This window comes from Hemitrygon akajei, chromosome 1 (genome assembly GCF_048418815.1).
Source record: "Hemitrygon akajei chromosome 1, sHemAka1.3, whole genome shotgun sequence".
NCBI classification, from domain to species: domain Eukaryota; kingdom Metazoa; phylum Chordata; class Chondrichthyes; order Myliobatiformes; family Dasyatidae; genus Hemitrygon; species Hemitrygon akajei.
Window position 1 is genome coordinate 134,128,975 of NC_133124.1, and position 27,629 is coordinate 134,156,603.

The following is a 27,629-nucleotide window of genomic DNA, read 5'->3' on the forward strand; positions in this document are numbered from 1 at the left end:
TCACCAATCCACACAGACTGTGATCTTCCAGTTAGGAAATTGAGGATCCATTTGCAGAGGGAGGTATGGAGGCCCTGGTTCTGCAACTTCTCAGTCAGGATTGTGGGAATAATGGTATTAAATGTTGAGCTATAGTCGATGAACAGTATCCTGACGTAGGAGTTTGTATTGTCTAGGTGGTCTAAAGCCGTGTGGAGAGCCAGTGAGATTGCATCTGCCGTTGACCTATTGGGACGATAAGCAAATTGCAATGGATCCAGGTCCTTGCCGAGGCAGGAGTTCAGTCTAGTCATGACCCACCTCTCAAAGCATTTCATCACTGTTGATGTGAGTGTTACCGGATGATAGTCATTAAGGCAGCCCACATTATTCTTCTTAGGCATTGGTATAATTGTTGCCTTTTTGAAGCAAGTGGAAACTTCCACCCGTAGCAGTGAGAGGTTGAAAATGTCCTTGAATACTCCCGCTAGTTGGTTGGCACAGGTTTTCAGAGCCTTACCAGGTACTCATCAGGACCTTCCGCCTTGCGAGGGTTCACTCGCTTTAAAGACAGTCAGCCTCTGAGACAGAGATCACAGGGTCATCAGGTGCAGCAGGGATCTTCACAGCTGTAGTTGTGTTCTCCCTTTCAAAGCCAGCATAGAAGGCATTGAGTTCATTAGGTAGTGAAGCATCGCTGCCATTCATACTATGAAAGGATGGTCTGGCATTGGAGAGGGCCCAGCTGAGAGTCACAAGAATCATCCTGTGAGTGAACGGATTAATGCAAAAGGAGTTTTTCATGGCTCTAGGTCTGTTCTCACTACCTTTAGAAGAATGAGGAGGGAATCTCATTGAAACCTCTCAAATATTGAAAGGCTTAGATGGATATGCAGAGGATGTTTCTAATGGAGGGAGAGTCTAGGACCAGAGGGCACAGCCTCAGAATAAGAGGACATCCATTAGAACAGAGATGAAGAGGTATTTCTTCAACCAGAGGGAGTAGGTCTGTGGAGGCCAAGTCATTGATATATTTAAAGCAGCGATAGGCACTTAATTAGCATGGTCAAAGGTTACAGGAAGAAAGCAGAAGAATGGAGTTGAGAAGGAAAATAAATGGATTGGCACTGCAGTCTCAAGGCCCAAATAACATACAGTAATTCAGCTTCTATGTTGCATGGAATTTCACTCCCTGAAAGTCATCTCATTTGCCTATCAGTTGATCGCCTCTCCTACTGTTTAATTATAAGACAGGTAGACATACTTTATTGATCCCGAGGGAAATTGGGTTTTGTTACAGTCGCACCAACCAAAAATAGTGTAGAAATATTGCAATATAAAACCATAAATAATTAAATAATAATAAGTTAATCATGCCCAGTGGAAATAAGTCCAGGACCAGCCTATTGGCTTAGGGTGTGTGACACTCCGAGGGAGGAGATGTAAAGTTTGATGGCCACAGGCAGGAATGACTTCCTATGACGCTCAGTGTTACATCTCAGTGGAATGAGTCTCTGGCTGAATGTACTCCTGTGCCTAACCAGTACATTATGGAGTGGGTGGGAGACATTGTCCAAGATGGCATGCAACTTGGACAGCATCCTCTTTTCAGACACCACCGTCAGAGAGTTCAGTTCCACCCCCACAACATCACTGGCCTTACGAATGAGTTTGTTGATTCTGTTGGTGTCAACTGTTGGGAACAATAACAGAATAAAAAAGTGGGAAGAAAATCAGATGCAATAAATGGGGGAAAATTTTGAATATTTAGATAAAGAAAAATATGCTAGTCTTTCTGCAATGTTAGCATACCCGACTCTTAATCTGACGGTTTGGATGCACACTCTATACTAGATTTTAATCAAATAATCTGTGCTTTCTCTCCACAAATGCAATACTGCACTCTAGCAGACTTGCTTTTACTCCCCTCTTTCTAGGGTTTGTAGGGGGTTGGAAAAACTGACTCTCACTGGCAAAGTCCCTCAAGAGCAGTTAGTTACTCCAATTCAGAGGATATTTAAGAGTCAACACCATGGGATGGGCTGTGTCTGTCTGGAACTACATACAAGCCAGTCTGGGTAAGGATTTCATATCTCTTAGTCCAAGAAAATTAATGAAGCTGATTTTTAAAGAATATATCACTAGTTTGTGCTCATCATTATTAGAATTAAGTTTATTTTCCCCACAACTTCAGATTAATAACTGAATTCAAAATACATTGCTAAAAAGAAAAATGAAAGTGCTTTTTGGATTACTAGTGACATAATATGACCACCATATGCATTTTTGGTTGACTGTGGGGGATAAAATCTCTATAGCTGTTCACATGCACATAAGAGATCCTCTATATTCTATTTAATATTACCTCACAAACCAATAATCCCTTTTCCTCATAGGGGCCATGGTAGAGATTCATGGCAGAACGAAGGACCAAATGGCCTCATTTTCCTATGAAATAAAGCAATAAAATAGGATCCCAGTACATCAGAGTCCAAAGGTTCATTTTATTGTCAAAGTATACATATACAAAATAACTCTGATATTGTCTTCGCCAGATAGCCATTAAATACAGAAAGACCATGGGTGTTGATGAAAGACATCAACTTCTCCCCACCCCTGGGCACAGAGAAACAAGACACGCAGACCCCAAAAACCCCTCTCCCCGCAGTTTAAACAAAACCACCACAATAATAATTCCCTTCACGTAAGAACCTCCGACCCTCTCACTCGCAACTCCCCACACAAAAATTAACAGATCACCCACTCATCAATAGCCTACAAGAAAGAAAACCCCACAAAAACTGAAAGAAACCCAACGTTAAGTACAGTCCAATAATGGCGTAAATCTCAGAACAAGGGAAATGTCTTTTTGTCTGCATAGGAGGCGAGCAACCACATGAACTCAGTCCTTTCGTAAAGAATTACTGCCGACCCGAATCCGAACACAAGCGGTCCAGGGCCGAATACCGATGCCCTGGCTGCTGACCATCGGACCCCCTCCACATTCACCTGGCTGCTTCAATCTTCCTCGCCGCTTCGAGATGGAGTTATTCACGACCCTGCCCCTCGTCTTCAGTCTTTTCCACGTCAGCTTGCGTTCTCGGACCTTTTCAACCCCTCCGTCTCTGATCTCCGTGAGGCCGCTCTCCGGACTCAGCATGTTGCAAATGAGTTCCAGACTGTACGGCACAGGCTCCGACCAGCTCTGTGAGACAAGAACAAGCAGAAGGCGTAGAAACTGTGAAATAATTGCTATCTGGAAGATGTTGTCCAAGGAATTGCTGCTCGCTGGTGCCATTTTTTTAAAACTATCTTTTATTTTTTATAAACTATAGTTTTTAAAAACTATCTTTTATCTTTTATTTTATGTTTATTTTTATTGAACACAAACAAAAACAGAAACACTAAACATATGCTAACAAAGCCAGGGAATCACACATAAGCAGCAACAAATATATAACTATTAACTTTAAATGTACAAATAAACAAGAAAATCCGCTCTAAACACTGTTGGACAGAAGGAACTATATCTAAAAGGAGTCACAAAACAGGAACATTTACAGAGATAACCCGAAACGGTGACAGTCTTTACAGCTTTCTGGTTATGGGAAGTTTTCAGAGTATTAACGTATAGTTTGAAGTCTAACGTTAAAAAAATGAAAGTTTCTTATTGCTTTATTTGCATTTATGGATATAAAATTTGCTGTAAATTAACAAAAGATTTATGATAAAGAAATGATCCCTATGAGATTTGGTATTATTAGTAAACCCAAATAAGACATTTTCAAAAGAAAAGTAAAATCCACATTAATATATTGATCTATAAATTGACAAACATCAACCCAAAATGTTTTAACATATTCACAATCCCAAAACAGATGAAATAAATCCTCTGGATATAAACCACAAAAAGAACAGTTAGTTTCAATATCAGAATTAAACCTACTCCTCCACCTCAGATTCCCCAAGCGACTATTCCAAAAGTTTTGGGATTGTGAATATGTTAAAACATTTTGGGTTGAGGCTGAATGAGGCCGACCGTTACCAGAGAAGGTGGAATCTGAGAATCCACGGCATTCCAGGGTAACTCAAATATGCCAAGCAGTAGCTCCGGGGGCCAAGGAGGAGATTCTACTACACGAGGATGTTGTACATCGTCTCGGTCGGATAAGAGGTTATAAGAAGCCTCGGGTGACCATTATTCGATTTTCAAACAGAACCTCCAGGGATCTGGTATGGAAACAAGCCAGAAAAAAATGAATACTTGCTGTCGCAGAGCCTGAGGATCGCCGAGGACCTGGCTAAAGCTGATAAGTTGGCCCGACAGAAGCTGTGGCAGCTGGTGGAGGCCGCTAGAAAAGATGGGAAGCGTGCTTTCTTTGCTGGGACCCGAGCTTTCATTGATGGAAAAGAGATGCAAGCAGAAAGATGACATGTTGGTGTGGCAACTGGTCTACTACCTCTACTAATATTCGAGTCTGGCCTTTGTTTAAATAGGACTGGGATAGTTTTTTAAAAAAACTTTTATTATTAGAGATGAAGAATTCTTTTTGTGTGTATATGCCGTCTCTCATAAGATTATCTTTTTCACTTTTTTCTCTTAATGCCAGGGGTCTCAGACACAATGTTAAACGTAAGGCTTTATTCTTGTTTTCAAAGCAGCATAAAACATGTGGATTTCTTTTTAATCCAAGACTCACACTCTGTGACTGAAGACATTAAACTATGGAAATCCCAGTGGGGGAGCGATGTTTGGTTTTCACATGGTTCTGAACATTCTGCAGGTGTTCCTATTCTGATGTTTAACTTGAAAGGAGATGTTTTGCACTCAGGTGGATACAAATGGACATTTTTTTGGTTCTTATTGTTCAATATTGTGGTAAGATGTTTCTTATTGCTAATATTAGAAATTATAATGATAGATTACTTGAGATTTTGGAAAAACATTTTGATTATTGGCTCTCTAAATTTCCTGATCTATTTATTGTTATGGGAGGAGACTTTAATATGGTATTAGATGAAAATATTTATCGATGGCCACTAAGGCAACACTCTACTTATAACTTTACTAGCTTTATTCAGAAGTTTAATATAACCATATAACAATCACAGCAGGGAAACAGGCCATTCCGGCCCTCCTAGTCCATGCCGAACTCTTAATCTCACCTAGTCCCACCTACCCGCACTCAGCCCATAACCCTCCACTCCTTTCCTGTCCATATACCTATCCAATTTTACCTTAAATGACACAACTGAACTGGCCTCTACTACTTCTACAGGAAGCTCATTCCACACAGCTATCACTCTCTGAGTAAAGAAATACCCCCTCGTGTTTCCCTTAAACTTTTGCCCCCTAACTCTCAAATCATGTCCTCTCGTTTGAATCTCCCCTACTCTCAATGGAAACAGCCTATTCACGTCAACTCTATCTATCCCTCTCAACATTTTAAATACCTCGATCAAATCCCCCCTCAACCTTCTACGCTCCAATGAATAGAGACCTAACTTGTTCAACCTTTCTCTGTAACTTAAGTGCTGAAACCCAGGTAACATCCTAGTAAATCGTCTCTGCACTCTCTCTAATTTATTGATATCTTTCCTATATATCTTTCCTATATAGTTTCCGATATCATAGATATTTGGAGAGAGCACTCTCTTGGAGTTAGAAATTACACTTGGACTAATAAATCTATTACATGCATGTCTAGGCTAGATTACTGATTACTATCCGATACCTTAAGAAATAATAATGTCACTTTTAATTGTTTTCCCTCACCTTTAACAGATCATAAAGCTATCCATATACAAATTGCATTATCTTCAGCTGAATCCAATTTTAAATATTATTGGAAATTAAATAATTACATTTTGGGGCATGAAGTTGTCTCTTTGCACATTTAAAAAGCTGGCAACCTTTTTGCATAAAGCGATGGTAGAGAATAATTTCTCTACAAATTGGGAATTTTAAATTTGAATCTGCCAAATTCTTTAGCAAATACAGTAATGATTTAGTAAAGAAAATAAAATTGGAAGAACAGTCATTGATCTCAAAGATAGCAAATTTGTGTGAATTGTTTCCAGATAACCTCTCAGGGAGAGATAAAGAGGAGCTCGCTTTGTCAAAGGATAAGTTAAACCATCTTTATCTTATAAAGGCAGAAGGTGCATATGTGAGATCTAGAAAACAATGGTTGGAAGAGGGTGAACAGAGTACGGCTTATTTCTTTCATTTAGAAAAGCAGCATGCCCAATTCAATTCAGCTTAATATTGATGGTGTGATTACGGAGGACTCCAAAACAATAGCAAAATATTGTTCTGCTTTTTATAGTGTTATGTACCCCGTAACTGGGTCACTTACCAGCAAAGATAGAGAGGTCCATTGAAGTCTGATGGTACTATTTTTAACAGTATTTATTGATTAAAAATACACAAAATAATATCAATGCAAACAGACAGATAATATACTTCATCAATACTAAATCTAAAAGCGCGGGTATAATAATAATCAATAAGAAATAGCTCTATCGTTGTCTAGGGGATAATGTATTGTCCGATGGAAATATAAAAGTCACTGTAGTTCATTCAAGCTGCAGCTTTTTGGTTGGAGAGAAAGACGGGTTAAAACTTGCCCATTCCTTTTATGATGTCAATCCTTCGAGAGTCGTTGGGAGTTGATTTCCCCATTGTGGTTAGCTAAAAACCGTTCTTCCGTGGTAAAGGGCCCACCGATTCCGGGACAAATGGAAAAGGACGCACATGACCTTTCCACTAGTTTTTGCTATTATGGGATCGCTAGCGTTTCTTCTGGTGCGTCTGAAGGGGCTGTTCCCACAGACCCTCTTTTATCCTGACTCATAGGGTCTCAGATGTCAATCAGGGTGGGATGATGCAATCCCTCCACCAACCCCCCCCCCCCCCCGGTTCATTGCCTGGGGCTTCGATGCATCGTACAGGATTCAATACACAAGTCCGTCTCCAAGAGACAATAGCCGTTATCAATGGTTCCGCCTTTCGGAGGCCAGGACACATTCCAAACTCTTTGTGGATTCTGCATGTCTTTCTCTCATTTCCTGGGTCTCCTGACTCGAATCAATAGCGATCCTGCCATTCTCAAAAAGGAGGGGGCCACGGGTGTAACAATAGTAAACTGTAAAGCTCAAAATATTGTGAAGCATCTACACTACATTTCATGAATGATATTAATATTCTTAGGAACCTTTCCAATGATCAGAAAGACCTGTGTGATGCTCTTATTACCTTGGGAGAGGTTAAGGCTGCTATTTCAAATTTTAAAAATAAGTCGCCGGTCTGACTGCAGAATTTTATAAGATGTTTTCTGACACCCTAGCTCCCTTTTTACTAAAATTGTTTTTAGAATGTATTGATATAGAATCTCTCCCCACTTCTTTAACACAGGGCCTTATTGCTATAATTCCTAAACCAAGAAACGATAAATTATTTATCGATAATTGGTGTCCTACTTGCCTTCTCAATAGTGATTATAAAATCCTGGCCCAAATCTTTGGTTACAGAATATATGTACTTTTACCATTTATTATTGATGAAACAGTCAGGTTTCATGAAGGGTCGTCATATCTCTAATAATGTCAGATTAGTTTTAGATCTTATTGATTATTGTCATCTTGCTCAAAATGATAGTTTTATACTGTTTTTAGATTTCTACAAAGCCTTTGATACTATTGAGCATCAGTTTATCTTCTCTGCTCTTGGTAGATTTGGATTTGGTCCATTATTTTGTAAGGCTGTTAAGGCTTTGTACACAAACGCTAATGGTTCTATAAAGTTGAAATTGGGGACTTGACCGAGGCTTGATGTGAAGAGGGGGGTGAGACAAGGTTGTCCTATCTCACCTTATTTATTCCTTTTATGTGCTCAGCTGTTTGCCTATTCCATCAAGTCTGGTTCTCTCAAAGGCACTTCCTGCGCAAATTCCAATTTTCTGATTAGTCAGGTTGCAGATGATACGACTCTTTTCTTAAATGATGTTTCGGAAATCTCATTGGCTTTAAATTGTATTTCTGTTCTTTCCAAAAGCCTCAGGCCACTGCCTAAAGATTCACAAATGTGAATCGTTTCCTCTTAAAGGTTGCACTCAATCGATAATTAATAATATTCCAGTAAAAGACAAAGTTACACATTTGGGGATAACTATTGTTAAAGAGGAATACTTACGGAGTGTGGATAATTTTCAACCTCTTATAGACAAAACCAAAAAAAAGATTAAACCAGTGGCTTCAAAGGGACTTATCTTTGAAAGGCCGGGTTTTGCTTTGTAAAGCAAAAGGTCTTTCCAGGATTAGCTCTCCCCTCATATGTCGATAAAAAAAAATTTTAAATCTGTAAATTGATAGACACCATGTTGTTTAACTTTTTATGGAAAAACAAAGCTCATTATATTAAAAAGGTCTGCTGTCATGAATAGTTATGACAAGGGGGGGGTCTAAATTTTCTTGATTTTGAGTCTTAATAATACTTTTTAAATTAATTGGATTAAACAATTTTTATGTAATCCTAATTCTATATGGAATTGTATTCCTTCGTTTGTCTTTTCCCAGGTTGGCGGATTTAAACATTTTTTCTTTTATGTAATTACAAAATAGACAAAGTTCCTCTCCGTTTATCTCAGTTTCATAAACAGATGCTTTTATCTTGGTCTTTGATTAACAAACACAATTTTTCTCCACAGTTATGTTGTGGTTATTCCAGATAACTTATAAGAATAAATCTTTGTTTTATAAAGATTGGTTTGATAATAATAGTTTGTTAGTTAAACAGTTATTTAATTCAAGCGGTACTTTATTGAGTTATACTGAGTTTTTATCCACCTTTGAATTTCCTGTGACTTCGAAAGAATTTGCTGTTGTCATGGATGCAATTCCCTCTGGTGTAATTATGTTGTTTAGAAATACATCATATTTGGTAGTTGAATTGTGGAATTCACTTCACCAAAATAGTTGGGGTATTAATAATATTAAAGAAAAATCACAAACTTGTGAAGAGTGTAATTAAATATTCCATCCACCCCTCCCCACCAATCACTATTTTTTTTACTACACACACGACTCCGATGGCAACTTTGTGTTATGGAAAACTGGAATTCTTCCGGTCAAGATGATGCCGAACTGTGGCCTACGCCGCTCAGACTTGGTTGTTTTGTTTAGGCTCATAGGGATGGTTTTGGCAACAGCGAGGGTAGCTAGGGATCAGGTTGGAGTTTAGCTACAGGGATGCGGGGGAGTTAGAAGTCAGGCTGGTATCTAGGTTATGTCTATCATCCTTGGGTTGTTTTGTTAACACAAATTAAACATTTCACTGTACAATGTTTTGATGTACATGTTATAAATATAATTCTAATACATGCTATATTCTGGGAACACACCCCTATAATAAAGTGCCACTCACCTGTGTTGCAGTTGGTTTTGTACGTTAACCAGATGATGGTCAAACATCGACACAGCTGCCACCTGCTGCTTGAAGTCCAAAACTCTGGCAATTCATTGATTTTGATTTTAAAAAGTGCTTGAGCTCAATATTCATTTCTTACAGTTCAAAGTTCAGCTTATTTAGGGGTATACTGCCACTTCGTATTTCCTACTCCTTAGAACACTCCTTATAAAATCGTGATTAATGTATGGAATTATTTTTACATTTAGTGTGCAGGATATTGTTCTAATTATACTTTATATTCCATTATTTTTCCAGTTTCCAAATGATGCATCCCAGTGAGAGTTCAGTGTTTTCAGAGATTGAGTCTTACCAGTGAGATATTGGCAACTTTAGAGGAGCTTCATCCTCAATCACTTTTAGTAGAGGACTAACCACAACGTTCAAACAAGCTAGTATTATCACTATGTAGCTTACAGAAAGCAATGCGTTCTCTTTCAAGTTGTCAAGGAGACCCTAAGAGAAACTAAAAAGTGTTTTCCAGACATAAAATGTGGCCTTTAAAGTTATTCTACCTTAACAAAATTTTAAAGCAAATACTTTGTAAAACAACTTTAAGCTATGCCTAGAAGTTTTCTCGTGCAATTTAAAGAATTAAATATAATACAGTACAGCATTCCTAAACTGTTCCATTACAGCTCTAATCACACTTATTGAGCAAGCTAGGGAGGGCCAAGATTAATGATGCAAGTTTATCACATGTACATTGAAACATGCGTCATAACCAACACACTCAAGTGCATGCTGGGAGCAGCCCGTAAGTATTGTCACACATTAGATTCTCACTTCGGGAGGAAAAGGTTTAGAAAAGGTTACAATAGGGATGGGGCACTTTGCTGGGCATTTTCTACAACTCTACATTTTTCAACTTTTGTATTCTAACTCACTCAGTAGGCCTCCATACTTCATCAAAAACAGGAACAATAATAAACCATTACCCAAAGAGACTTCATCTGACAATAGTGAGGGAGTTCTGTAGAGTGTGCAATTTAGAAGCTGGGAAGAATATAGTACTATATCCTCCTTATAAGATGTGACGCTGCTGAGATACCATAAAACCACAAGACAGAGGAGCAGAATTAGGCCCATCGAGTCTGCTCTGCCATTCCATCATGACTGGTCCCGGATCCCACTCAACCCCATACATCTGCCTTCTCCCCTTATCCTCCGATGCCCTGACCAATCAACTTCTGCTTTAAATATACGCACGGACTTGGCCTCCACCGCAGTCTGTGGCAAAGCATTCCACAGATTTACTACTCTCCGGCTAAAAAAAAATAAAAATCCTCCTGACCTCTGTTCTAAAGGGTCAATTTTGAAGTTGTGCTCTCTAGTTCTGGATACCCCCACCATAGGAAACATTCTCTCCACATCCACCCTATCTAGTCCTTTCAACATTCGGCAGGTTTCAATGAGATTCCCTACACATTCTTCTAAATTCCATGATTACAGGCCCAAAGTTGCCTCTTAAGTTAACCCCTTCATTCCCAGAATCATCCTCATGTACTTCCTCTGGACTGTCTCTGATGAGAGCACAGCCTTTCCTAATGAGGCCTTCATCAATAGTCAAGACCTGACTTATATTGTCTGGGCAGAACGATGGACCCTGCAACTCATACGTGGTCCATGCTCACATCGCACCAGTGTTAAGTTGCCCTCCTCATACATCCCCAGGATGCACTGGGACACATCAGTGATGGAATCTGGGGGTCATCAGGGGTTTTGGGCCTGTCAGTCACTCAAACCTGGCTAGGTCATCTGAGCGAGATCAAGCCTAGCTTTTCCCAGTAGCACTGGGACACAATCACACCTCTTGATCCATAGCTATCTGGAGGCTCGCTCAGCAGCCTCTGACAGTCCTGATGGTGCTTTTCTTTGCAGCCCCCATGATGCCAGAGAGAGAGAGCAGGTTCTGCAGAGCGAGCAGCCAGCAAAACTCCCCACACCTGTAGACTCACATCATTCCCTCCACCCCGGTCTACCAGCTCCTGGTATTTGGTTTTCTTATATCCAAAATCTCCTCAATCTGGTCTTCCCAAGGAATTGTCAGTTCCATCATGACCACCTGTTTCATAGTTTTTGACAGAATGACCACGTTATGCAGGGATGATGTTGCAATGTAGTCAAGGGATACTTAATTGTTTGCCAAGGTCAGCTTTCAGTTGGTAGTCAGATGCTGTGTTGAGTAAGCTTGCTGGTGATCTGAGCCGAGTCTGTGGTTGGGTTCCAGCTTAGACAAAGGCTAAGGGCTTTCTGGGTTGGCAGAGGTGCCTACTGTTGTTAACGGCTGAGGAGATGCATTCTGCCATGGTCTTCTAATGCATGGCATGTTTATCAGCAACTTTTGTAGCGTTTAAGGAAAATAAACTACCAGCTAATCCCCATCCTCCACACCTATCCACCTCCCCCCCCCCCTCACAAATCAGGGATGTTCCTTTTGGTACATCTGCCTTCCCTACATTTTAAAACCAACTTGTTTTTCCTCCAGCTCTTAAGAATTTTTGACCTGAAAACACCAACTCTTTCTTCAACTGCCAGCTGACCCATTTCATGAGCCAAATAGCCTGAGACTTTTAAAAATAAATCCAACACGGGTGTAGTTACAGGAGAGGGAGCTTCAGACTGCCCATACAATATATGCTGCTAATGATTTGTAGGATTAAGTGGAAATTTGAGAAACAAAGTACAATCTGAATTGCTTAAAGGCACACAATTCAAACTTCACATTCTATTTCTGAAAGTTAGAATAAAGGAGCACTGCAAGTTTTAATACAGTATTTATTTATACTTCATCAATACATTATTCTGTAGCAAGGTTAATGGAAAATTACCTTCAGAAATATGCTACAAACATACAGCAACCAACAGACACTAGTTAAAAATGGCATTACTCTGCATATCACATTGAGAAATGTTGAAGAATTTCAGCAGCAATTCATCAAAAACTTTCCAACAGGAACAAGTACGATAATCAAGTTATGATAATTAATAATTAATCACCCAAATCTCATCCAAGTTACCTTGATGGCTCTTAAAGTTTCAAAGCCAATTTGCAACACTTAGTTGAGTGTAATCATGCAAGGCTTCCTATATTGGCCATTTCCCTCTCCAACCCATCTTCCACCAATGTACACAGGATTTTAAAACCATTTTCTACTAATTAAAAAAAAAACAAATGCCATATCAGATGCTAGTTTCCATATCATATTCAGAACACAAACTCAAAACCATCACAATAATTAGAACTTGCTAACTTTTTCCCCCTCATTTAGTCACAGGGTTAAAAAAATCAACAGAACGTATTCCACACATCTCATACTAAATCAATACCCCACATACACATCATTGCATCAATGCTCTGTCGCTCAGTTGAACATTTGGGTATACTCATTTCCTTTATGTAAAAACCTTACTGGCGGAAGTAGCATTTCTGAACTGTAGTGAACCAGGAAGCTATAAAACTCTTTGTCAGCTAAAGAAACTCTTGACAAAGCCACTGAGGTGCCCATTTTTAGTCAAGCTCAATTTTAAACTGAGGGATTTATTGACTTGAATGTGGAAGTGCAACCACAAGGAATGATCACAGCAGTCATAGAGGAGACTAGATGTCCTGCAGGAAAATGATGATTGTGGGGCATTTTGGGAAGACAGTGAAGTTGAACAGAGTATACAAAATATGGCTCAGTTAGAATAGATGAAGTAATTCTATGCAATTTTGAACAGGCCATTCAACTCAATTATAAAATATATCCAGCCTCTTAAATGCAGACAGAAAAATCTATGCATTTATTATTCTGCATTCCCATAGACATACATTACTCAGGTAAATGAAACAAGAACACAATGCAGTAGTCAACACCAAGCATAATTACTGTGAACAAAACATAGGCTCAGAGAGTTTGGCAAATGTTAAGCAGTCAGAGTTCAAAACTAAAATGGAATAATTCAAAATTCACTCGGCACTCCCTCCTAAGCAGGCCAAAGGCATGGAGCAAACTACATTGTTTTCAATGCTTTTTCAATAAAAGTTGTAGTGTCAAAAGTAGCCAATTGGCAAGGTATAGATTATAAACCAAATGTGAGAAATATGCTTGATAGCATTATTAGGAGATAAAAGGACAGAAGTCTGGGACTATTGGCCACAGTGCAGGCCTGCTGTCGCCTCTACTTTTTCTTGTGGTACTCGACTGGGCTACAAGAACAGCCTATGCTGGCTCAGAGAGAGGCATCCAGTGGACGTTAACAGGGAAATTGGAAGACCTGGCATTTGCAGATGATCTCGCTCTTCTCTCACACCGGCTTCAAGATATGCAGAAGAAAGTAGATTCCTTGGGAGAGACCTCACAGCGAGTAGGCCTTAAGAGCAGTCAGGAGAAGACCAAAGTTCCTCGCATTAATAACAAACAAGAGGAGCCATTACGGATTGAAGGACAAATAGTTGAAGAGGTAGACAAATTCACCTACCTCGGAAGCAAAATCAGTAAATCAGGAGGTACAGATGATGACATCAGAGCAAGGATCGGAAAAGCCCAATATGCCTTCACAACCCTGCGACCTGTTTGGAGATCTACGGCCATCTCTGTCAAAACTAAGCTCTTTATATTCAGCTCCAATGTGAAAGCCATCCTGCTATATGGATCCGAAACATGGAGAATCACTAACGCCAGCTGCAACAAGATCCAGACCTTTCTCAACACATGCCTCCGGCAGATCCTCCGCCTCAAGTGGTACGACAGAGTGTCAAACCTAGACCTATGGAAGAGAGCAAACCAAGAGCCCATTGTAGTCCAGATAAGGAGGAGGAAGTAGAGATGGGTCGGCCACACCTTGAGGAAGAGCCAGTCGAATGTCACTGACAATCACTCGAATGGAATCCACGAGGGAAGAGAAGAAGAGGTCGCCCAAAGCAAACCTGGAGGCGTAGGCTTTTGGATGAACTGAAAGGCGCCGGCCAAACTTGGGAGACTGCAAAAACATCTGCTAGAGATGGCAGGAAGTGGAGGACTTTTGTTGAGGCCCTATGCTCCATAAGGAGCGAAAAGGATTAAAGAAGAAGAAGGAATCTTGTTAATTCAAGGAAAATTTATGAAAGGGGGAGAATTTAGGGTTATGATTCTGGATGGGAAAGGCAACAGCAAGTGGTAGCCATTTGTAGAGAATAAACAATGGCATAGACCAGCCAGGCAAGTTCATTAGATCAAAATAAATATTGGCTACACAAGAAAAAAAACTGTCTATATTGTGGTCCTAATAATAAATACAATTTTGAGTGCAAACCTGTTCCTTGGGTTTTTAAAAATCAGCATCTGCAGGGAAAACTGCCAGGACTTCTCATGTATTCTCAGGTGATTTATCCATAAAAGAGCATTATGGGCTCCAAGCAGTGATCCTAGGGTAGGCTTCCAGGTGAAGATTAGCTTGAGCAATGGGACTAAGTGGACAATTGTCAATGTAATGGAGTATTCCAGAGTTATGTGCATGTAGCAGATATTACTTCGATCACAAGATCAGTCTTCAGTACTTAACATGGATTGTAAATTGAAAGCAGCAATTGAAGCATCTATGGAAAAGCAGTACAGTGATGTTTTGGCCCAAGACATTTCAGCAGGACTCAGAGTCCTGCCAAAGGGTATTGGCCCGAAATGTCAACTGTACTCTCGACCCCCCCACCACCCCCACAGATGCTGCCTGGCCTGCTGAGTCCCTTCAGCATTTTGTGTGTGTTCCTTGGAACACTAATTTTGGATGTCTGGGATTCCGGTTCCCCAGAAAGTTTTAGGCTATTTGTGCAAATTATTTTGTACAAGTGTTTGAACATTCAGAGGCATTTCCGACTATATAGATACATAAATCAAAGGAAGCATTGCCAACCCAAAATATTGAAGTAAACATGTGATTGTAAATATTGAAATGTTATTGAATCACCTGCATGGATTTTAAGGGTATTAAAAAAAAATGGGTTTGAGACTCTACCACAAGTGTCCCCAACAGAATGCCTGCTTATTGTGATGAATAAAGACTTTGTATCACCAGTGTCAGTATCTCTCTGGTGACTTCAATCACAGACAAAGTCAGGACCATTATTACCCTAACAGAAATTCTATTAATCTCCCCGCCACATACTCAAGGCTGGTACCTGCTATACTGCAAACCCATTTCTCAAGAAATTCTTGAAATGTTGGATCCCTCATTAACCAATTTCAGGAAACCAAACATCAGCTGGGGAACTGATACCAAAACAGAAATAGCCCAACTCAATATTGGCATGATAAGCATTTTATGCAGAAGTACGGGCTTGCAATTACTTTTTGGGCTCCAAAATTCCTTCCATGGAAGTAATTTCTATCTTTAGAAATGATTTGAATGGATTTCAGTAAATGCAAAGTAGTGCCAATTTCTTCTGTGTGTTGCACTCAGAGATCTGCAATAAGAATGCGATACAAGAGAGCAACAGTTACACCGGCTATTGCTGGGACTATCCAGCCGGACCACCAGCTGCAATAAAAGAAAAGACAATTAATGAAAGGGCTGAAAGTTCTTAAAACTTGTGTTTGTGGGTTTTCCCTACTGTAAGTAAAAAGCCATTACCCCCCATTCACGAGCAAATGCAACATCAAATTTGAATACATTTATTATGTTCCCGCAATAAGATACATTGCTTGCTTCTCTAAATTATAATGTTTCAGCGAGCAAGAGATGGAAAGGGTTGGCACTGCAAATATTGCATAGGTGCAACCAAACCTAGAGTTCACCATAAAATGAAGTGAACTGAATGAAATTGGAAGATAGATCTTAAAAATTAAAATTCATGGGCTGGAGGACAATATTGGTGAAACTGCAACCTAACAAAGAAAAATAAAGTCTTTATTTACAGACATGAAATAGCACAAATCAGAAATTGAAGCGACAAACATTGCTGAACTCTGCACCTCAAGCTTGGTTTCTTATGGACCATTTTGCTTTTTGGCAGAAAAATTTTGATCATTTAAAAACTACTAATGGAGAAAAGAAATACCTTGGCTCGCTTGGCTCTACAATAACAAGTGGCTCCTGTAAAAGAGGGAAAGGGACAAGGTTCGTTAATATTAGGTGTTTCACCCAATTTAGGAAAAAAAAGTGTGGAGAGCTCATTATTGCATTCACTTTTCTCCCCTTCCTCCAACCCCCACATTGTTATGCCAATTTTGATTTACAGCATAGCATTTTAATTACTTAACCAACAGAAAAATACTCTAGAAAATTAGTTTAAATTCAATATCACTACAAATAAGATTCCAGAATAACTCTTGTATAAACTTGTAAAAGAAATCATGAAACTTCATTGGCACGTGCCAAAGATTTGTCCAGCATTTCCTAGTAAAGGGGATCTGCTGTCATTATCCAGGCTGTCCCAAGTTACCAGTCTGAAAATCAATCTCTAAGTGGGCAAAGACACCACTTGTTTAAGTATTGAGCTATTACACAGCAAGTCAATATATAGCAGTCCCACTGCCCTTTCTCTAGATAATAAAGGCTGGGAAATAAACTCCAATCACAACTGAAAACCAAAAATAGATGTGCTCTCTCCGATTCATACACAAGACACTTCTCCACTTGAAATCACTTTCTATTCTCTTGCCCCTATGAATGCTTTGAACTGTGGCATGATGCTATTACAGCTCGGGGCATTCCAGAGTTCAATTCTGGCACTGCCTGTAAAGAGTTCGTACGTTCTCCCTTTGACTGCTTGGGTTCCCTCCAGGTGCTCCGGTTTCCTCCCACAATCCAGAGATGTACTGGCTATTAGGTTAATTGGTTATTGCAAATGGTCCTGTGATTTGGCTAGTGCTAGACAGGCAGATTGCTGGGTGGTGTAGCTTGTTGAGCCAGGCCTGTCCTGCAATGTATTTCTGAATAAAATTCAAAAACTATAAAAGCAATGCTATAGCAATAAGAGACCATTGTTATAGTGGTGATTGTATATCGCAGTAGTACATCAAATTTCTTCTCAGACCCTGCATGTAATAAGGGATTGGCATCAAGTAAAATGGGAGAACAAAGAGCGTGCGGATCATGTTTTCTGTGTGCACAACTTTGATCTAATGTTCAACACGTCAAAGCTGATCACAGACAATAATCAAAAATGAGGGAACTATTTAGACGGGTGCAGTTATTTAAAACCAAGTGGCAAATGAATAAAACAGCAGGACAAAAAAAAGCATTTGGCTTCTTAAGTCCACTTTATCATTTAATCCGATCATTGACAAACTACCCCAGTCCTCATTTCATCCTTTATACTAAGCTGTCTCAATTTTGATCTTTCAAAATTATCTACTGCATTTCTGATATCTTTTCCCAAAGAATGAAGAAAGAAACTTTACCTTGGGCTTTACAAAAGCACGTCTGTCATCCTGTTAGGAGAGAAATGCAAAAAGCAACTATTCAAAAAATGAATTTTAACCCAATAAATTGACTTCCAAATTTAAGTTAATTAACTATAGGAAGCAAAGTAAGCAACCTTATAGGAGCAAAATTTAGTAATTACGATGAATGGATTTACATGGAAATCCAATATAGATAAAATACATATGACTGGCATTGACAAATTAGAGAGCAGTGCACAAAACACCTAATTGACAGAAGGATTTGATATCAGTGGTACAATTAACACAATAAAATAATTAATACATCAACACCCCTTTCCCAGGTACAATTCCCACCACTCCCTACAAGGAATATGTACGTTCCTCCCATGACTGAGTACATTTCCTCCAGTTGCACTGGTTTCCTCCCACAGTCCAAAGATTTCCCATTTGGCAGGTTAATTGGTCACTGAGCTGTCCTGTAATTGGGACAGGGTTAATTAGTGGGTTGCTCAGCTGAACAATGTGGCTTGAAGAGCCTATTCCACACTGCATCTCAAATAAATACAACTAGCCGATACAATTCTCACCAATTAGTGACATGTCAACTAGACAAAACAAGCTTAAGGAGCACCATAAACGCAGACAGCAAAGATAGGAGAAATAATTATTTATTTTTTAAAATACTGAAAACTTTTTAGGACAATTAACAGCCTTCCAAAACAGAGAATTGAACTGCTTTTCAGTATAAATGCAAATAAGGTACAGGAGGAGAATGGGACCAAAGATGCAGTCCTGAGACTCCAGAATGGACTGGACAGGCCAAATGACCTTTACTTACGTTGCAAAACACTGACTCTGCATTGCAGCAGTGCTAAAAGGAATTAAAGAAACATTGCCATTTGACTTTACTTAAATGTTCTTCATTGTTGCAGTTTAAATGTATTCTGCTTTATCAGTGAAAAAACACATGCAGTGTAACCAGCCATTTTCAGAAAATTTAAACAGTTTGCTCTACACAAACGTCACTGATTTGAGTGCATCAATTCCCTGCATGAAAATGTGCTTTAAGTATATACTCCCTGCTGTATAAGAAATCTAATTGACATATGACCAATTATTTGGGAGAACTTACAGGAGTGAGATATGCTAACTAGTGGAGTGGTGCCACAGCAACAGCCTGGCACTCAATGTCAGTAAGACGAAAGAGCTGATTGTGAACTTCAAGAAGGGCAAGACGAAAGAACTTATACCAATCCTCAGAGGGATCAGAAGAGGAGAGAGTGAGCAGCTTCAAGCTCCTCAGTGTCAAGATGTCTGAGGATCTAACCTGGTCCCAACATATCGATGTAGTTATAAAGAAGGTGAGACAGCAGCTATACTTTATTATGAGTTTGAAGAGATTTGGCATGTCAACAAATACACTAAAAAACTTCTATAGTTTGTTACGTATTCAGGCAACAATAAATATATATGAGTTAGTCAAGGGTTTTTATAACATATAACACGTTTATTACACACTGAAAACAAACCCCCCAAAAGTAAACAAGCACTAGCTCAACCGGAATTCAGCTGCTGTGCGGCAGATTCACAGTTCTTAATAGCGTTGCAGCATAACAGTTCTTAAAGCGGTATTGGAAAAAAACAGTTCTTTAAAGCGGTATGCCGAAAGTTCAAAAGCTCACAGTCCTTTTAAAAGGAGAGACTTTTTAAAGCGATTTAAATTCTCTTCCACGTCGATGTCCTTCGATTCCCGGCGTCGAACTTTCCCACGAAGAATTTTATGAAATATAACGGCTTAAAGGAACTGACCTTCTTTCCACACTATTCTCAATCTCCCGCTATCCCAGCGGAGATTAACATGAGAACAGTCAACGAAATCCTTCCGAATGAGGATCACACAAGGTCGAACTTTCCACCGTCGAAAATCGATTCTCTTCGATCTTTATCTTCCAAATTCTTATCTTCACTCTCCACCAGCAAAGAAACCGCTGGCAATGACCTTTTAAACTTTAGGCATTATATAAAACTTCATTTTTCAACTAAACTGCGTCATCACATTAAATCACGCAGGGACATGAAGTCAGCTTGGCAAATCCCGCCACAAACTGCCCCACCTGACAGGGTGGGTCTTCCTTTTATACCCTGTAAAAAAAACCTGTCACAGGACCTCTACTGGCGGGAAAATGACGTCACTCCACCATCACAAGACCATTACCTCAAGTCCAGTATAACTTCAACCCCAGTCACGTGACAAGAGTACCACTGTCACGTGTCACAGGTACGTAACACCTCCCTCCAAAAAAAAACATTTTTGGTCTTACAAGAACAAAAGTTTTAACAATTACTTACAAGAAAAACAAATGTATAAATTATATAACATACACAATACAGTAGGAGTGTTACAAAAAAAACACTCCCAAAAAAAATTACATTGTACATTCAACATCGAGATAGACAACCAGCAACCACATTATCTTTACCTTTAACACGAGTTATCACAATATTGTACTCTTGTAACATCAAACTCCAATTTAATAATCTTCTGTTTTTGTTTTTCATCTTACTCAGAAAAACTAACGGATTATGATCAGTGTAAACAATAAGTGGTTTTTGAGTTGTACCAACATATACGTCAAAATATTCCAAAGCTAAAACAAGAGATAACAATTCTTTCTCTATTGTTGAATAATTTCTTTGATGCTTATTAAATTTCTTAGAAAAGTAAGCTACTGGATGATCAACCTCATCACCCTCATTCCTTTGCATCAATACTGCTCCCGCAGCTTCATCACTAGCATCTACAGCTAATGAAAAAGGTTTTTCAAAGTCAGGTGCCTTAAGCACAGGTTGTTGACATATCATTGTTTTCAATTTTTCAAATGCTTCCTGACAAGGCACTGTCCACACAAACTTCACATTCTTCTGCAAAAGGTTAGTTAATGGAAGGGCAACATTAGCAAAATTCTTACAAAATTTTCGATAATATCCTACCATTCCCAAAAATCTTCTAAGAGTTTTTTTCCCCGTCGGAGTGGGAATCTCTAAAATTGCCTGAACTTTTGCCTGAACAGGAGCTACCTTACCTTGACCTACAACATAACCAAGGTAAGTCACAGTGGCATATCCAAATTCACTCTTGGCTAAATTAATAGTCAAGTTAGCTTTTGAAAGCTTTTCAAACAATTTCTCCACCGCAATTTTGTGTGCTTCCCAAGTATCATTTCCTGTCACTAAATCATCAATATAAACATCAGTATCTTTCAATCCCTGAATCACAGAGTTAATCATCCTCTGGAAAATACCTGGGGCATTCTTCATCCCAAATGGAAGAACATTATACTCATATAACCCAGATGGAGTTACAAATGCAGAAATCTCTCTACCTCTGTCCGTTAATGGAACACACCAATACCCTTTCAATAAATCAATCTTTGTAAGGAACTTTGCTTTTCCAACCTTATCTACACAATCATCTACTCTAGGAATTGGATATGCATCTGTTTTCGTTACAGCATTCACCTTCCTATAGTCCGTACAAAACCTAATACTACCATCAGGTTTTGGCACCATAACACATGGCGAACTCCAATTCGAGTTAGAATGTCTAATAATATTATTCTCTAACATGTATTCAATTTCTTTCTCAGCAAGTTCACATTTTTCCATGTTCATCCTATATGGATGTTGTTTAATAGGTTTGGCATCTCCAACATCTACATCATGTGAAGCTATAGTAGTCCTTCTTGGAACATCTGGAAACAAATCCTTATATTTAAAAATCAATTCCTTCATCTGTTGTTTCTGCTCTAGCTGTAAATGTGCTAATTTCTCATCCATATTTTCCAGAATGGTCGAATTAGGTAACCTAACAGAAACAATGTTAGATTTAGAATGAATGTCAGATGAATCATCTATCATGTTCCCAGCTAAATCAAACTCATTCTCACTAACCACAACAGTCACAGTAACAGATTGTTTCTCAAAATATGGTTTAATCATATTTATATGGCAAAGTTGTGTTGACCTTCTACGATCTGGAGTTTTTATTACATAATCCACATCATTGATTCTAGACACAATTTCATAAGGACCATTAAATCTAGCTTGTAAAGGATTTGTCTGCACTGGGAAAAGAACCAACACCTTATCTCCAGGCTTAAACATCCTCATCCTAGCTTCCTTATCATACCAAGTTTTCATTTTCTCCTGAGCCAATTTTAAATTTTCCTTGGCTAAGCTACAAGCTTTATGTAACCTGTCCTTAAATTTCAAAACATAGTCCAACAAATTAGTGTGTATTTCCTTACTAATCCACTGTTCTTTTAATAATGCTAAAGGTCCTCTAACTCTATGCCCAAACACAAGTTCAAATGGACTAAAACTTATAGATTCCTGTACCGATTCCCTTACTGCAAATAAAAGAAAGTTTATACCCTCATCCCAATCATTCTCATTTTCCACACATTATGTCCTAATCATATTCTTGAGGGTAGAATGAAACCTCTCCAAGGCACCTTGCGATTCCGGATGGTATGCAGACAAAGTGATTTGCTTAGCTCCCAATTTATAAACTATCTGTTGAGACAATCTAGACATAAAATTACTGCCTTGATCAGTTTGTATTTCCTTGGGTAATCCAAAATAAGTAAAGAATTTTATAAGGGCCTATGTCACAGTTTTAGCTTTTATATTCCTAAGTGGTACTGCCTCTGGAAACCTAGACGAAGTACACATGATAGTCAACAAATACTGATAACCAGTTTTTGTCTTTGGTAAGGGACCAACACAATCTACAATAACTTTAGAAAATGGTTCACCAAATGCTGGAATAGGTTGTAATGGAGCTATTGGTGTAACTTGATTTGGTTTACCCACAATTTGACAAGTATGGCACGTTTTACAAAACATCACCACATCTTTTCTTAAACCAGGCCAGTAAAAATGTTTTAAAATCTTGTCCACAGCTTTCCTTACCCCTCGATGTCCAACTAAAGGCACACTATGAGCTAAAGTCAAAATGTCATTTCGATAAACTTTAGGGACAACTACCTGATAAACATTCCTCACTTGCAGGAATTGTAGGTGACCTCTACTTCCTCATCAGCACTCCTTTTTCCAAGTAATATCCTACTGACACCTTCTCAATTTCACTACCTAGTAAAGCTTGTTCCCTTAATTTTATAATCTCAGGATCTCTATTCTGCTCTGCTATCATCTCCTTCTGAGACAGAGATAAATCTTCATAGTCAGACTTACTCCCAGAATCTTGTTCAAACAACGAAGGTAAGAAAGTCTCTGACACATCCTCAAAACTCAAATCCTGAGTTGAACAGTCATGAGTAACAACCTCATTCTGCACATCAATTTTTTTAGCCATAGCTCTAGTCACAACACAGGAAGAATCTGTGTTAGAATTCATCTCTGGTTCCTCTGACTCCATTGTCAAATGCACTTCAGGGAAAACTTGTCCACCTGCCAAGTTATTACCTAACAATAAAGAAATACCCTTCACAGGTAAGCTATGCTGTAATCCTACTTTAACAAATCCTGTAACTAACCCCGACTTTAAATTTACTTCATGTAAATGTACAGGCATAAAATCACTTCCAACACCTCTTATGTAATTTACCTCACCAGTATCACTCTCTTCATTAAACTTCAACACACTATCTAACATCAGTGATTGAGAAGCTCCAGTATCCCTAAGGATTTTTATTGGCACCAGAGTAGATCCTTCTTTCAAGGATACAAACCCTTCAGTTATAAAATGATCATATCCCTTTCTAACTTGGTCAGACTCTAACAAATCCTCATCTGTGTTTACCAAACCCTGTAACTTTACAGGTGCTTCAGTATGTTGCACACAAGCATCTGGAACTGCTTCCTTCTCTTTCTTTTTCAATTTGAAACAGTTAGCTATTACATGGCCAGGCTTCTTACAATAGTTACAAATAAGACCAAACTGTCTTTCCTTCACAGGTTTTCCTTCCTCCTTACCTTTCTCATTAACCTCTGCTTTAATTTCTGATTTACCTTGAGTCTCCATATTATTTTTCCTCTTAAAAATTCTACCCTGAGGAAATTTATTCTTATGGATTAAAACATACTCATCAGCTAATCTAGCACAGTCCTGCAATTTATCAGTATCCCTCTCATTTAAGTAGGTCCTTACTTCAACAGGAATGCTTCTTTTAAATTCCTCCATTAAAATCAGCTCTCTCAATGTATCATAGTCCTCATTTACATTTTTAGAAGAAACCCATCTCTCAAAACACATAGCTTTATCATAGGCAAATTCCACATAAGTCTTTTCCACAGACTTTTTCAAACTCCTGAATCTTTCCCTATATGCTTCTGGGACCAATTCATATGATTTGAGAATATTCATTTTCACAATATCATAATCTAATGCTTGCGCAGCAGTTAAAGCTGTGTAAACTTGTCGTGCTTTGCCTTTAATCACACTCTGTAACAACACTGACCATTTATCTTTCGGCCGGTCTGACATCCGAGCAATAGTTTCAAAATGTTGAAAATATCTTTCCACTTCTGTTTCACTAAATGGAGGGACCAATTTAATTTCTTGGCTAGCAACAAACGGTTTTTTAGAATCAGAAGACTGATTCCCAGACCTTAATTTCGCCATTGCATATTCAAAATCTCTCTGCTTCTGTTCAGCCTCTAACTTACACCGCTCTAACATCATTTGTTCGATTTGCAACTGCATCTCCAGATTACTTATTGGAAACGATTCTAAAATCGATTCATCAAAATCACCCGAAGCCACAAAATGTGATGCGATTTTTCTCTGTATTACAGCTTTTGATGTAGTCGCCAAAATACCTTTAAGTTGCAATCTATTAGCAATCTCAGATACTTCAGTATGTTTTCGCCTTCGCTAACAAATCCGCGGCTGGCGAATCCAGAAACTCATCAATATTCATCGTTGCCGAATACCACTTAAAAGCCAATCAAACAAAAGAATCGAGTATTCCCCATTACCAAAACACCGATTCAAAAGTTAACAAGCATTTAACTCAAACGATCCAAGTCCGGACGCAGCCCCCATAATTATGTTACGTATTCAGGCAACAATAAATATATATGAGTTAGTCAAGGGTTTTTATAACAAATAACACGTTTATTACACACTGAAAACAAACCCCCCCAAAAGAAAACAAGCACTAGCTCAACCGGAATTCAGCTGCTGTGCGGCAGATTCACAGTTCTTAATAGCGTTGCAGCATAACAGTTCTTAAAGCGGTATTGGAAAAAAACAGTTCTTTAAAGCGGTATGCCGAAAGTTCAAAAGCTCACAGTCCTTTTAAAAGGAGAGACTTTTTAAAGCGATTTAAATTCTCTTCCACGTCAATGTCCTTCGATTCCCAGCGTCGAACTTTCCCACGAAGAATTTTATGAAATATAACGGCTTAAAGGAACTGACCTTCTTTCCACACTATTCTCAATCTCCCGCTATCCCAGCGGAGATTAACACGAGAACAGTCAACGAAATCCTTCCGAATGAGGATCACACAAGGTCGAACTTTCCACCGTCGAAAATCGATTCTCTTCGATCTTTATCTTCCAAATTCTTATCTTCACTCTCCACCAGCAAAGAAACTGCTGGCAATGACCTTTTAAACTTTAGGCATTATATAAAACTTCATTTTTCAACTAAACTGCGTCATCACATTAAATCACGCAGGGACATGAAGTCAGCTTGGCAAATCCCGCCACGAACTGCCCCACCTGACAGGGAGGGTCTTCCTTTTATACCCTGTAAAAAAAACCTGTCACATGACCTCTACTGGCGGGAAAATGACGTCACTCCACCATCACAAGACCATTACCTCAAGTCCAGTATAACTTCAACCCCAGTCACGTGACAAGGGTACCACTGTCACGTGTCACGGGTACGTAACAAGTTGTACCATGGAGAGCATTTTGACAGGCTGCATCACTGTCTGGTAAGGAGGGGCTACTGCACAGGACCAAAAGAAGCTGCAGAGGGTTGTAAATCTAGTCAGCTCCATCTTGGGTTCTAGCCTATAAAATATCCAGGACCTCTTTAGGAAGTGGTGTCTCAGAAAGGCAGTGTCCATTATTAAGGACCTCCAGTACCCAGGGCATGCCCTTTTCTCACTGTTACCATCAGGTAGGAGGTACAGAAACCTCACTCAGTGATTCAGGAACAGCTTCTTCCCCACTGCCATCTGATTTCTAAAGGGACTTTAAGCTTTGGACACTACCTCACTTTTAAAAAAAATATATACAATATTCTGTTTTTGCACATTTAAAAAAATCTATTCAATATATGTAATTGATTATGTGTTTATGTTTATTTTATTTTATTTTTCTCTGTCTGCTAGATTATGTATCGCATTGAACTGCTGCTGCTCAGTTAACAAAGTTCACGTCACATGCCGGTGATAATAAACCTGATTCTGATTCCAGCTTCATTTGATAAAGGAGATGGTGAAGGACTTTAAGACAAAGCCTGCACTGCTCCCTGTTACTATGGACGGTGAGGACATTGATGTGATAAGGACCTACAAGTAACTGGGGGTGCACTTAGATGACAGACTTGAGTGGAGCACCAATACAGAGGCTGTGTACAAGGGCCAGAGTCGTCTCTACTTCTGGGGAGACTGAGGCCCTTTGGAGTATGCAGTCCTCTCCTTCACACGTTTTACTAGTCTGTTAACACCAGTACAATCTTCTATGCAGTGATGTGCTGTGACAATGGCATCAACACGGGTGTTGCCAACACACTCAATAAACTGATTAGAAAGACCGTCTCTGTTATAGGAGTCAAAGTGAACACACAGGATGCTGTGTTAGAACAAAGGACCCTATGGAAAATCCTGGCAATTCCAGACAATATTTCTCACGCCCTGCATAACACCTTGGTTGTTCAAAGGAGCACTTTTAGTAATAATGCAAGACACCTGTGCTGCTCCAAAGAGTGTTACGTGAGGTCATTCTTACCCTCGGCCATTAGGCTCTATAATGAACCAACCTATAGCTGGGGAAGTGATGACTCCCTGCTGTTAGACTGTTTGAGGTAACTTTTAAAAAAGAAGATTCTTTCTTACATCTGACAATTTGTATATCTGTGCATTTGTAATGCTACTGTGACGCCAATTTCCTTTTCCTGTGGGCTCCATAAAGTATCTATGTGATTGCAGAAAATACTTCTAGAGGGCAGGTAACCAGACTGCAAGCCAGCACAGGGGCATGGCACATTTGCTCTTTTTTGCTTCAAATTATAAATTGACACTGCTTAATTTGATGGATACAAAATTCCCCTTGTTGTGACCAACTTTGTTATCTCTCCCCTCCTTCAGAAACAACAGTCACTGAATAACCAAACTATTGGACCACTTTTGTGGGATGTTGCTCTGTAGATGTTGGAGGCCAGACTTCCAGTGTTTCAGAAAAGCAATACATTGTATTCACATCCTTAGATATATCCTTGCAAATACCCTGTTTAGCAAAACTAACAAAGAGAACAACAACTTAATATAGTCAAGACAGTTGCGAGAGGTTCTGGAGTAGGTTGTGAACTTGAATCTAGATTTAATTTTCTCTTAAAGAAGCACATGAAAACATCAAGCAAGCAATGAGTGTAAAGGTAGTTTGCCTATCAAGTACAATGGGTATTCCAAGAGTAACAAGTCTGAAATCTCAACTGCATTTGATAACCTTGGCCAAAGGAATTCCCCTTCACCCACAGCTTCTGGTCTAGAGAAATAGAACTCAGCTGAATAGCTCATCGCTATTACTCTTAACCCTAGATTCTCAAGTTCTCCTTACTATACTCTTGTTCATCTTGTGTA

At 39.1% G+C, this 27,629-nt stretch overlaps 1 protein-coding gene across 2 annotated transcripts in view; it reads right to left on the bottom strand.

Moving 5' to 3' along the window:
• Positions 1-2,483: 2,483 nt before the first annotated feature.
• Positions 2,484-27,629, bottom strand: part of cyb5a (cytochrome b5 type A (microsomal)) — a 53,880-nt gene continuing 28,734 nt past the window's right edge. The window contains exons 3-5 of one of the 2 annotated variants that reach the window (XM_073051834.1): positions 17,806-17,835; positions 16,461-16,495; positions 2,484-3,184 (exon numbers count right to left, since the gene is read on the bottom strand). In XM_073051834.1, the coding sequence (XP_072907935.1) occupies positions 3,133-3,184; positions 16,461-16,495; positions 17,806-17,835 (117 nt within the window). In that variant the 3' untranslated portion in view covers positions 2,484-3,132. Of the gene's footprint in view, positions 3,185-12,209; positions 15,941-16,460; positions 16,496-17,805; positions 17,836-27,629 lie in introns of those variants that run through there. The other variant, XM_073051824.1, reaches the window with a different exon arrangement.